Genomic DNA, 12135 nt, shown 5'->3' with positions numbered 1-12135 from the left:
TCCAAATATTCATAAGTATACCAATACTGAACAAAACGATAGCTGAAATATTGGGGGTTTTTTATATTAAAAAAACAACCACCTGAAAAGTAAACAATACTGTGCAACAGCATATCTGTGTATGCACATGTATCTGGGCATGCAAGCACACAGGGCTTGAAAGAATAAATATTAAACATCCCACTGTCAATTTGGAGTTAGTCTGTGTTTCTGAAATGTAGGCAAGCAGTCTCTCTCCCAGCAAGTCATCACTTAAAGCCTGCAATAGTATCTCAAAGTGGACAGACTACCAGAGGATTGAATTATTTAAAAACTGTGATGGTGGCCTCAGTTCTTTATTATGCAATAAAATAAGATAGTCAATATGTTCCCAGTTGTTGGGAAAATTGAAAGGAACTCAACACAGGAGCACGGAGACGTATACACTCAGAATATATGTATTCTCTCTTATTTACATTGTGTCTGGAGGATCACATTTGCAAGGGTTTTATTCTATACCACATTTTATATAAGGAGTAGTCTAGCTTCTCTAAATCTAAATAATGCATAGGTAGTGGCAGAACCAGGGGAGGTGGGATCAGGGTGGGAGGACAGAAGTGGGGCAAAGTATATTTCTAGGTAGGCAAAACGTGTCCCATTTGCCCCATCTGGCAACACCCATGTGCATAACCAAATTGGTAAAAAAAATGGACAAGCAAATGAATCTTTTTTTCTACACTTCATGTGATTTTTGGAGGAAGATCTGACTTGGGAACCTAGGTGTGTTTGCATTCAAAACTACAAGTGAATCTTAAGAAGTTTCAGAATCTGATATCCTTACTGAGAAATTATGTTTTTGTCAGACAACTCAAAAACTGGAACAACTGTGAAGCATCAATTTCAAGAGGAAACATTGCTGATAAAAGGAAAGTTGGCAATAAGAGTTTGTTATGAGGATTTTAAAATAAAATAACCAGAAATTCTTTTAGAGATAGTTAAAAAAAAATATTGGAGAAATATAATTGTATGGTGAATTGTCAGAAGAAAACTGTCTAATAGTTACTTTATGTGACCAGGTTTAAGGGTAGTGTTGTGAGCTAGTGGTTAGAGTGTCAGACTAGGTCCTGTTGGCCATGGTTCAAATGCCCACTTTGCCATGAAACTCACTGGGTGTGACCTTGGGCCAGTCACTGCCTCTTATCCTAACCTACTTGACAGGGTTGTTGTGGGGATTAAATAAAAAGAGGGAGAACCATGTATGTTACCTTGAGTTCCTTGGAGAAAAAGGTGGGGTATAAATGCAATAAATAAATGGATTATTTAGAGTTAAGGAAAACGTTTTAAAAGTTAGATCTACATGGATTCACAGCCTGAATATATTTCTATATACAGAAATTAGGGGGATAGATAGATAGATGATTAATTGATAGATAGATAGATAGATAGATAGATAGATAGATAGATAGATGATAGATAGATGATAGATAGAGATCTCAAATAAACTTCATGGAAAAGTGTATACCGTCAACAGCAGACTCAATGGAAACTGCTGTCTCCAATAAACACCTGAATATATTTCTACGTACAGAAATTAGGGGCTTTTAGTCTAATTGCTTAGCATTTAATGACAGAAAGGCTTTAATGAGTCTGTCCTACATACGTGACCTATTTGAGAGCAAGTCTAGTGTAGATTTCAGTCATGTGCCAAATGAAGAGGTTTATCTCACCCCAAACAACTTCTGGCCATAGGTGGCATCCTGAGTTTCAGTGCCAACAACCACCACTCAGTGTTAACTAAAACAGTCAGAATTGGAATGGAGAATTTCAAGTTGTAGAAATGATCTCTCCTGATGTCATGGCTAGATTAGAATGTGGTGTTTATTCGGGAGCAGTATGCATCATGGCTGCTGTTGACAGTACACTCCATTGCAGGAAATTTATATTATTATTATATTATATTATATTATATTATATTATATTATATTATATTAGTTATTCTGTTCATTTACTCTGTTGTTTTTAATTGATGGATTTTTATCATTTACTTACTGTTTTTTGGTTTTTAATTTCTAAGCCACTTAGAGATTCTTGCCCCCCCCCAAAAAATGTTGTGATATATAGAGTATAATCATCATCTTCCAAATAAATAGCAGGAATAAATAGGGTATAATAAATTACCATAGAATATAAATTGCATTGGTTACACTGCATTCCATTTTGGTAGCGTGGAATTTTCTTGTTTTGTTTTTTTAAGGAATACAGTAAAATTGTAATGCAAACAATAATACCGCAGTAAAGTAGACTGAATAGTTCCCCCCCCCCCAAAGTGGAATAAGGGCAAGATAAAGGTTTACAACTCCCAAGTCAATTCACAGATCACCACGGGTGAATTCTTCCTACCATGACATGTGGGGTATCCATCTGTCCAGGATGGCTGCTCGTGGAGAAGACTTGTGACTGAATTAAGACTCATTCTGCCAGTTCCTTCTAAAATCATGATCTGCAAATGAACCAAACAGCTGACTTAGCTCAAACTTCTTGCTCCACAAATACCAAGAATATCCCATCAAAAGCAAACAATGGCAAATGCCACAGCCCAGGTTAGGAACAAGTTGCCACAACCCCTTTCTGGCTGAAATAAAACTTCCTACTGGCAAAACATTGCTGTGCCTGATTTTCATATGGATGAATCAAGTTTCTACAGCCACCCATCCATAAAAGAGTAAGCTGTAATAAGGAAGGAAGCAGAATTAAACAAAAAAACAAGACAGCAACCTACCTTTACTTACGGTACTCCCATTTGAAAGACATTAAGGGGAAGAAAGAAAGAAAGAAAGAAAAAAAGAAAGAAAGCTGAATTTCCTCCCCCGATCTTTCTTTGAGTAGTAAAATGTAATTCGTGCTATTTGACGCTCCAGAACCTGAGTTTAAAAGCTTTATATACTAAAACCATATTTTCCCTCAAATAAAGCACATGCTCCCTAAATTTGGATTGCTCCCTCAATTTGTGCAATAATTTCTTGATGACATTAAACATTAAAACATTGGAATAAAGGGCCATAAGTACAGTAAGTTCTGAACAGCTGTGCACTCTTTTATAAAAGTGTTTTAAAACTTATTTTCAATCATATATGCAGACATCTGGAATAAACAACATTTATATTATGTCAACATAAAATGCAGGCTAAAGATTAACCTTGATTAACAAATAGCCAACTAGACAGAAAGTTGGACCAAAGATAAGCAGAAAGACAATGTAAGAAAGTGTTCTAAATGTTATCAAAATGTTTTACCTTGCTATGCTTAATCAACACTATTTGCTCTCAGACTGCTAACACACGCAAAACAGAAATGTAATGTTGTATATTTAGAGAGACATTTGATGTCAAGTATTACAAGACTTTTTAAAAACGGAGAAGCCTGATTTAACAATAATGTGTGTGCATCTTCTCAATCCCAGACTCTAGGAAACACTTCAAAGATTTTTTGCATAAAAGGTATGCTTTTCATGGCTACAACCCTGTGAATTATACTATAATCTATGAAAAACCTCCAGGCTTAACAACAGCTTCATAACATATGAATGAGAAAAGCACTCGGAGCCACACAGCACCAACCAACATTTACTATCCACTGCCAAATTCTTCTGCCAGAGTCTCATGGGAATACTAAATGCAATCATTCACTGGATCAGTCTAACAATACAGTATTTCAAAATGACATTGAAATAGATCTTAAGGCTTTCACCATTGATTCATATGAACTGTTAAACCAGCATCTGTTTCCCAAGTTTCCTTCAGGGAATCTAGAGATGGTTCTAAACAAGCTTTCCATGCTTTATAGAATTACTGGTCTATTTCTTAAAATTTGTACATACAAGAAATAAGTAAAATAACCAAGCAAGTATTAGAAACTACCCCAGAATTGACCTTACTAAACATCTTCCAAGACAATAATGCCCACTTACACCACAAAGAACTCATAACCCACCTACTTTCAGCAGCCAGAAGCATCATAACCAGACACTGGAGAGACCTGTCAGGAGTAAGCATGGACCAATGGTACCAAATAGTATGGGAAACAGCCCTATTAGAAAAATTAACTAATAAACTGAAACTGACACGGGGACAAATAGAAGAAGACGCCTTCACCCCGGTATGGCTCCCCTTTATCACATACACAGCCCAACAAGACAACGACAAAAATCCACCAACAGCATACAAATCAATATGGCTAATCTGATCCAAAACACCCACCCACCCCACTCACACACGAAAAAAAGATCACCACAGCCAACCACAAATGAATAACCTCACCCTAGGCCAACCCCAACCTCTCTCACCACCAAAGAAACACAAGCGAACAGCAAATAACCTGCACAGGCAACACTGACACCAAACCCTACATAAAGTAAGTAAAATAGAAACATCGCCACCCGACCCCACCCCCATCCATCTTGCTCCCCCTCCACCTCTTTCCCCCTTTTCTACCTAATGTCTCAACAAATGAAACTGATTTGTAAAAATGTTACATGGAAAAAATACGAGAGACATTGCAAACACTTTTGTAAATCAAGAAAATCTTTAATAATAATAAAAAACAACTGGTCAAAAGTATTGTGGAGTTTTACTAACAAACACCCTTTGCGTTGGACAGGGGAAGGGTAATTTGGAGCCCTGGTACCTTCCCCTCATGACCTACCAGCCACCAACCTGGCATAGAGCTTCTCCTTCTGCCCAAACCTGTGGGTGGGTGTGCCACTGTTGACAAGCTGTATAAAGCCCCCAAACAGTGCTTTGGACGGGCAGGGAAATGGTGGGCCAGAACCAACTCAGGGTCCATTGGATCCTGAACCAGGCAGGCTGTTGTCACATGATAATACTGGTCCTGATCCAGTCCCAAAACTGCACCAGTTTCAGGTTGGTGTAGCAGTCTGTGTGTCCCCTGCCTTCTGCCCTGGCCACCATGCACGGCAGAGATGCAGATGTGATGGTAGTGCCAACTCTCTGTAAAGCCCCCTCCCTAGGCAGTGTTTTACTACTTCCAAAACCAGACCAGGGCCAAACTGAAAGCAAAATTCCGGTTTGAAACCCACAAAATTGTTTTGACATTGTCACACTGACCTTCCTTCTTTATATCTTTCCCTCCCTACTTTCTTGTCTTTTAGCTCATAAGCCTGAAGCCAGGGCCTGTCTCTCATTATTTTTGATTAATGTGAACTTCTGAGAAATAATAGTTGCCTGAAAACGGGACTAGAAATATAACCAACTAACTTGTTTCACAGCTAATGGCCCCAATCCAACCAATGTTAGTCATGAAGAGCAATGGGACTACAGTATATGGTGACTAGCACTTCAGTCCAAACCCTGGCTTAGCAGCCCTCCTGATCCTGCCTGCTGGGGCAGCTAGCTGCATTTCATTCGAAAGTTCTTGGAAATAGCTATATCCACAGAAGAGAAGGCAAAGCCCAGCAAGAAGTTGCATAAGAATTGTTGGTTACTAATATCTTCACATGCATCAGGAATATTTTGGGCATCACAAGGCAGGACTGAGTCTCAAACAAAGATGTGCTCCCCCAAGGACACATTCCCAGCACGTTCGCACTCCTGTCTTGGCAACTTCTAGCTGGCTTGGTCATGTCCACCGAATGGAAAATGGCAGGATCCCCAAGGATGTGTGCTCTATGAGGAGCTGGCTTTGGGCACCAGGCACTCTGTGTGGGAATCCCTTGCAGACGACCACAGTGCCTGGAGACATACAGATTGTGCGTCCATAGCAGTGACCAGAGGAGGAATGGCTGCTGGGTGGAGCGCAGAGGAAGAAACGCCATGGTGTATCTGCAGCAGGACAACTGGACACCTTCATCTGACCCAGCTGCAACCAAACATGTCTCTCCTGAATTGGTCTCTACAGCCACAGCAGGCACTTTAACTCTCTAACAGATTAACCTCACCCCCCCAAAGGCACACTCCCTCACTGTGTCCCAAGATAGATGAATGCCCATATCCCATGAAGACCTGTCATAAAATTTTCTACTTTTTAAGAAGCATTTCCAGTAGCCACAGTATTTCATTCAGCGTCTTAGACTACAGCAATGCCCCTTAGCATTGTGCTAACCTATATTCCTATTACCAGGCAACATTCGATACCTTGTTGTTAACATATGAAGACATCAACAACTCAGAACTAGGTTACCCAAAAGACCACTTTCCTCTGTACAGACCTGTAAGATCACTTAGATTATCTGGTGAAAATCTATTTGTGGTAGCGCACCCTACAGAATATTATAGGCTGGGAACCTGAAAACAGGCATTTCCTGCTGTTGCCCTTGTTTTGTGGAATAGCCTTCCCTCTGCCATACTCAAAGCAGCAAAAATCAGTTGCTTTAGATGTCTTGCAAAGACTTATCTTTTCGTCCTGGCTTTCCCTGACCCATAAGATTGGACCCTGATTTTTGTCTATTAATCCCCTTAATCTGCCTTATTTGCATTTATGTTTTTATACTGATTTATTGACTGTAGGCAGTATCTTTGTTTTTCATGGACATTGTTTTTGTATTGTACATAGTGTACACACTTAGAGATTTTAAGATTATGAAGCAGTTTAGAAATGCATTGAAATAAATAAGTAATCCATAAGAAACACAAATATATTTCTCAGGCAATACACACACACATCAGTCGAACAGAAATTTCAGAATTCATAGGCTTAGGACTATTTACATTTACCCAGAAATGCTGATCTGCTGAATGCTCTCCTCACGGAAACAAACCTGGCACTACCACCATCATTCTAGGCACAAGGCTAAGACCTTTTCTTTCCTCAGGTAATGAAGATGGTGGTTCTCATCTTTTATTAGAGTGGGTAAGACCTGTGATTATTATGTTATTGGAGGAGCATTTTAGATAGTCTGGGCTGGATTCAACTAACCCGGTGCACTAGTGCAAATCAGTGCAAAGACTTCCTACTAGTGCAATGGGGTTTTCCTCCTCTCCTTCCACCCTGTGTGCTATCTGTTACTCCCACAGGACAACTACCAGAACAGCATGCAGGGGAAGAGAGGGGAATTCATTCTGTTTGGCACTGACAGAACAGTCCAATTACAGCCATATTGAGTTCCACCCTTTGCACTATAGATTGTTTTCCATTTTCTGGTTTTCATTGTTTATATATGTTTAATTTACCCTGTTAACAAATGATGACAATGATGATGACAGATGGTACATTTGAAATCAATTACTCCTGTTTTGATTAGTGGCAATTTGGATCGTCTTGCTATATCAGGACATGTGTAATACCAAAACACGGGGAATGTTATGTAGAGAACAATACCATCACAGTGCAGGGAGTGTACAAGGTTGACTTGTTCAACAACAGTAGTTTAGCTGTGATGGCCAAACTGTTCTGATTTGGGTGCTTGCACCACCAATTCCTGGTTTTAGAATAGAGAAGTTTGTGGGCTACCAATACTCTATTTTATGTTCCAACTTTGAAAGGTGTGGGCCAAGTGGATTATATCACCCTTGTGCAGGAATTTTAGCCATTTGCTGGTTTACACGCCAAACTTTGAAAACTGTGGTCAGAATATCTTTTAGGGACTTGGGCATGCCCAGTAGTAATTTTTAATCTCCCTCCTACCCAATGTTGAACAACAGATCACCCTACCAAAATAACCCCAGCAGATGAAGATACAACAGAGGGAGAAATTCAATGTTCCATCACCACAATAATTTCTGCTTGCCAGACAGAGCAATCTCCCCTCTCCTTCATCCATGCTGTTCTGGGGTTCTCCCAAACTCCCAGAGCAATTTTGTGTGTCAGGGGCAGGGGAAGCCCTGTTGTACTAGTGGGAGTCCTTGCACTGGATTCCACAAGCACGTTGGCTTCGTTGAATTAATAAGGGCCTGGGTTTATGAAAATGTCTTAGCCTTACACAGTTTGGCAGCATTGCAGGCCTGGCAACCCCCACCATGGTCTGGCCTGGCCTTTGGTCGCTGGAGCTGCCCAGCCAGCTGAATATTCACCTCACTGGCCAAGAATTGGACCCAAGCCTACCTTCAGACTGGCCAATGGCAGGCAGACTTGTATGCAGGGCTTCCCTTGGGAACTGGCCTTCCCTCAGGTTCACTCCCAGAGAATTCATGACAGCCTGCCCTGGCCTCAGAGCTCAGTTCTTCTTAACTGAACCCAGCCCTGAGTCTTTTAGTTTTAGAAAATGCTAAGTAATAAGTGGTCTGCAATGTTTTCTTTTAATAAACTGTATGTTTAAATTATGTAAATATATTTTTGATGCCCTTGTAGTATTTTATTTTATGTCACAGCCTGAAAATCTGGAATGGCTCGTGAACTCTAATTTGTTTTTGTAGGATTGAATATGTATTTCTTAATTAAGATATGCATATATGTAGCATTATGTTGACTGATCAACATATATGCATCATAAGGTGATCTGTAATTTTAATTATTTATGTATGTTTTTCATCATAAATGAACAATTGCTAATGAGGAAGCTCACTGAATTCAGATCCTAAATTTTAATATTTTGCTGAGAGCTGAGGAAGGATTGGCAATGCTTTCGGAGGAGATTACAGGTTGTGTTGTATGCATTCTATCTGACAGGAGTTTGAGGCAATTATAAGATTGCTTTGTATTAGACTGAAGAATGAAGTATCCAAAAGAAGGAATGCTACAATGTTGGGTAACCTCAATATCCTCACATCGACTGGTCATGACAATGAGGTAAATTTTCTAGATTCTCTAAATGACTGCCCTAGAACATTTGGCAATTATTGCTAAAGATAAAATAACGAAGCCCATAGAAGGATAAGCCTTGCTGAAGCAGAGCCAACATGTCTTCTGCCTATTTGAGTTCTCTGAGAGTGTCAACAAGCATATAGATAGAGGTGATCAGTTTAAATAGTGCACTTGGACTTTCAAAAAGCTTCTAATATGGTACCTCACCAGATACTCCTGAGTAAGTTTAACAATCATGGACTAGGAAAAGAGATCCTCTTGTGGATCAGTAATGGAAAATTCTCCTGAAGGGAAGATGTAGAAAGTGAAGTCCCCCAAGGATGAGTATTTGGACTTGCACTTTTTTCTCTTGTTAAGAATGCAAACAAGTGTAAAGTGATGCATGTTGGAGCAAAAACTCTTAATTTCACATATATGCCTGTGAGATTTGAACTGGCTACCAGGAGCGAGATCTTGAGGAAGATGTTTTCTTATGCTATTGGAGTGGTGGTGCCTTAATGTCTTAAACATTTGAGCAAGTAAATAAAATGATAAATTGTGCTTGGAGAAAGTACTGTATACGTTCTGCAATACGACGATTGCGTTAGGCTTACAAACTACAATTACTGGGGTTCGCTGGATGCCACTCAACTCATCTTACTGAACTCTAATTTCCCACTTTTCCGGAGAAATAAATCGAGCGACTTTTTCCATCAAACTAGAGGATTCAAAGAGGCCACCGTCTGCTGGCCCATCATTATTGAAAACAGACAAATCCAACCTATTCAGCCACATGCTGCTGGAATTACAATAAAGAAAGTAAATACACTCCAAACTTCATATGTAATCCAACCTTAATAAATATAATCATATTAGAATATTTATTCATCAACAATGGATTCCAGAACAAAATGTAACTAGATCGTTCCCGGACTCACATGGGACCAAGATATAAAACACAAAGGACATGATCCTTCCCCTGAGGCACAGCACCTGCACATGGCTTAGTCATAGGGCACCACAGAGTCCTGCAACCCCACCCACCAACTCTTGGCACATTTGAGCAAGCAATGATGCATGAGACCATTGTGGCAGGTAGGAGCTCTGTGTGTACTTTGCCTTCCCGTGCGGCCTCTCTTCTCCCATCCCGTGAGGCGTTGTGGTGATGGCACAAGACACAACTACAAAAAAAAAAACTCATTGGAAGGAGGGCACAAGTCATTGGCAGCCAACTCTATGGCCCACGGTGAAGAAATGGAAGATGGATTGTAGTTGGCAAGAGATAGGAAGGTTATGAATTAATAAAAAGCAAATAGGGTTAGCGATGGTCAGAGAAGGAATGCGTGGAGAAATAAATGAACGCTGACTATAGAACAGGAGGACAAAAGAGGGAGCTTGAAGCACAGAGTGCTCCGAGAATGAGTTTCAGTAGCAATCCAGAGAAGGCGTACAGAATATGAGCAGGTCCCTATCAATCCACATTACTGTTCTAAAATATAACACTTTGTTCCATATGAAAAGATTAGCATCTTTGATGGCAGCAGTAACTAACCTGCTGTTATTATTGCGAGAACCTTTTAAAAGCCCTTAAAGTTAAATGGAATGGATATAAAATCCAATGACTTGGATCCTGATTTCAGTCAGCGGACTTCCCGCCTCTCTCCCCCCACTCTAGTCACCCATGCCTTCCCAAAAGCCATTCCTGGTGGCTACTGTACCCTCCATAATGGCATGGGATACGGTGTAGTGGGCTGTAGAGGAAAGAGGGAATCAGCAAAAAATCAGGGTAACCCTAACCTACTCATGCACTGCCACCTTAGTTTATAATTACAGTGGTATCTCGGGTTAGATACACTTCAGGTTACAGACTCCACTAACCCAGAAATAGTACCTCGGGTTAAGAACTTTGCTTCAGGATGAGAACAGAAATTGTGCTCCGGTGGTGCGGCAGCAGGAGGAGGCCCCATTAGCTAAAGTGGTACCTCAGGTTAAGAACAGTTTCAGGTTAAGAACGGACCTCCAGAAGAAATTAAGTACTTAACCCAAGTTACCACTATATAAGGAAAAAGACAAACAATCAGAAGCATTTCTTCAGGTAAAGCACAGATGGGCTGGCATTCATTCCAGTGGTTAGTAGCTGGTGGCCAGTAGCTTAGATTACCTTTGAAAAGCATGACGCATGTATGGATGCGAGATTGATCATGAATTGCGTTAAGTTTGGCCTGCTAAGTAAATACCTTCATTGATAATGATGCTGTAGGTAGCTATTTCCTGAATAAGTAAGCTTCTCTTCCTGTCAGTCTTACATTTATATGAATCTACCCCAAAGCTGTCTCTACCTCATAACGCAGGTGAGCAAACATTCCTCTAGACTATATATAGAATGCTACTATTTCCTGTAAGTGTTCCAACATGACCAATGGTCAGGGTGATGGGAGCTGTCATCCAACAACATCTGGATGCCATCATACTCAGTACACTGGATTGTACATGTTCTGGACTGTACATAGTTGTTCATTTTGATTAAAATTATTGTGGCATAGGAAAACGTCAAAGTATCTATTGTTTCCCCATGTGGTTTCCCATTAATCCAATGGGCTCATTCCGTGGTAGGGTAAGTCTGAAGGGAAGTCTGAAGCTGTCCATAGCTATCTTCAGTTTAGATGTGCTTAGAACTTAGCTGTTATAAGTGCCAGCTCAAAAAAAACAGATTCCTGCTTGTGCAAGTCACCTACTCAAATGAGCATGGTAAGATCAGATAACAATACTCAGAAAAATCTTAGGGCCAAACTAGACACTGTGCAATTTCATGAATGATTTTTAAAAGTTAAAAAGGTGCATGTGTGCTGAAAAACCATTAGTGGGGGGCTTCCATCCTTTGTCACAGTTTTTGTCCAAATCCAGATTTCCCTCTCACATGGGGGGGGGGGGGGGGAATCCCAGTAGTGGGAGTGGAAGGTTTCATTCCAGTTCAAATAGCGGCTGCTAGTCATGTAAATATTTATACATATTGGCATTTGGGTAGAATGAATATCTTCTTTGTCTTTGTTACGAATGTTCATGCTAGTTTTATATATTCTGGAAAGCATTCTCGTGATGAAGGAGAGCACTGTCTATCTTAATAGCTTAAAAGGGCAACTCAAATGATCAAGGGCTGGAGGAAAGGTTACACCATTTGAGGCTTTTCGGCTCATGGGGGGGGCAGGCGGCAAGACGGGACATGATAAAGGTGCATAAAATTATGCACACTTCTTCTTTCATATTATTAGCACCCAGTGTTAACCAACAAAACTTAATGAGGAAAACTTAAAGACAGACAAAAGGAATTACTTCATGCAATGCCTAGTTGAATTATGAAATTTGCTGCCACAAATTGTAGTAATGGCCACCAGCTTGGTTGACTTTAAAAGGAGATTAGACAAA

At 40.2% G+C, this 12135-nt stretch overlaps 1 protein-coding gene across 1 annotated transcript in view; it reads right to left on the bottom strand.

Annotated features, from left to right (window-relative positions):
* EHF (ETS homologous factor) overlaps positions 1–12135 on the bottom strand; it is a 50708-nt gene that overhangs the window by 23316 nt on the left and 15257 nt on the right. The window contains exon 2 of the mRNA XM_083602746.1: positions 2380–2479. Coding sequence (XP_083458872.1) covers positions 2380–2476 — 97 coding nt within the window. The 5' untranslated portion in view covers positions 2477–2479. The remainder of the gene's footprint in view (positions 1–2379; positions 2480–12135) is intronic.

Source organism: Podarcis filfolensis (genome assembly GCF_964270895.1).
Source record: "Podarcis filfolensis genome assembly, chromosome: 1".
NCBI lineage: Eukaryota > Metazoa > Chordata > Lepidosauria > Squamata > Lacertidae > Podarcis > Podarcis filfolensis.
The sequence above is the reverse complement of the archived record's forward strand: the minus strand, read 5'-3'. Positions and strand labels throughout refer to the sequence as shown.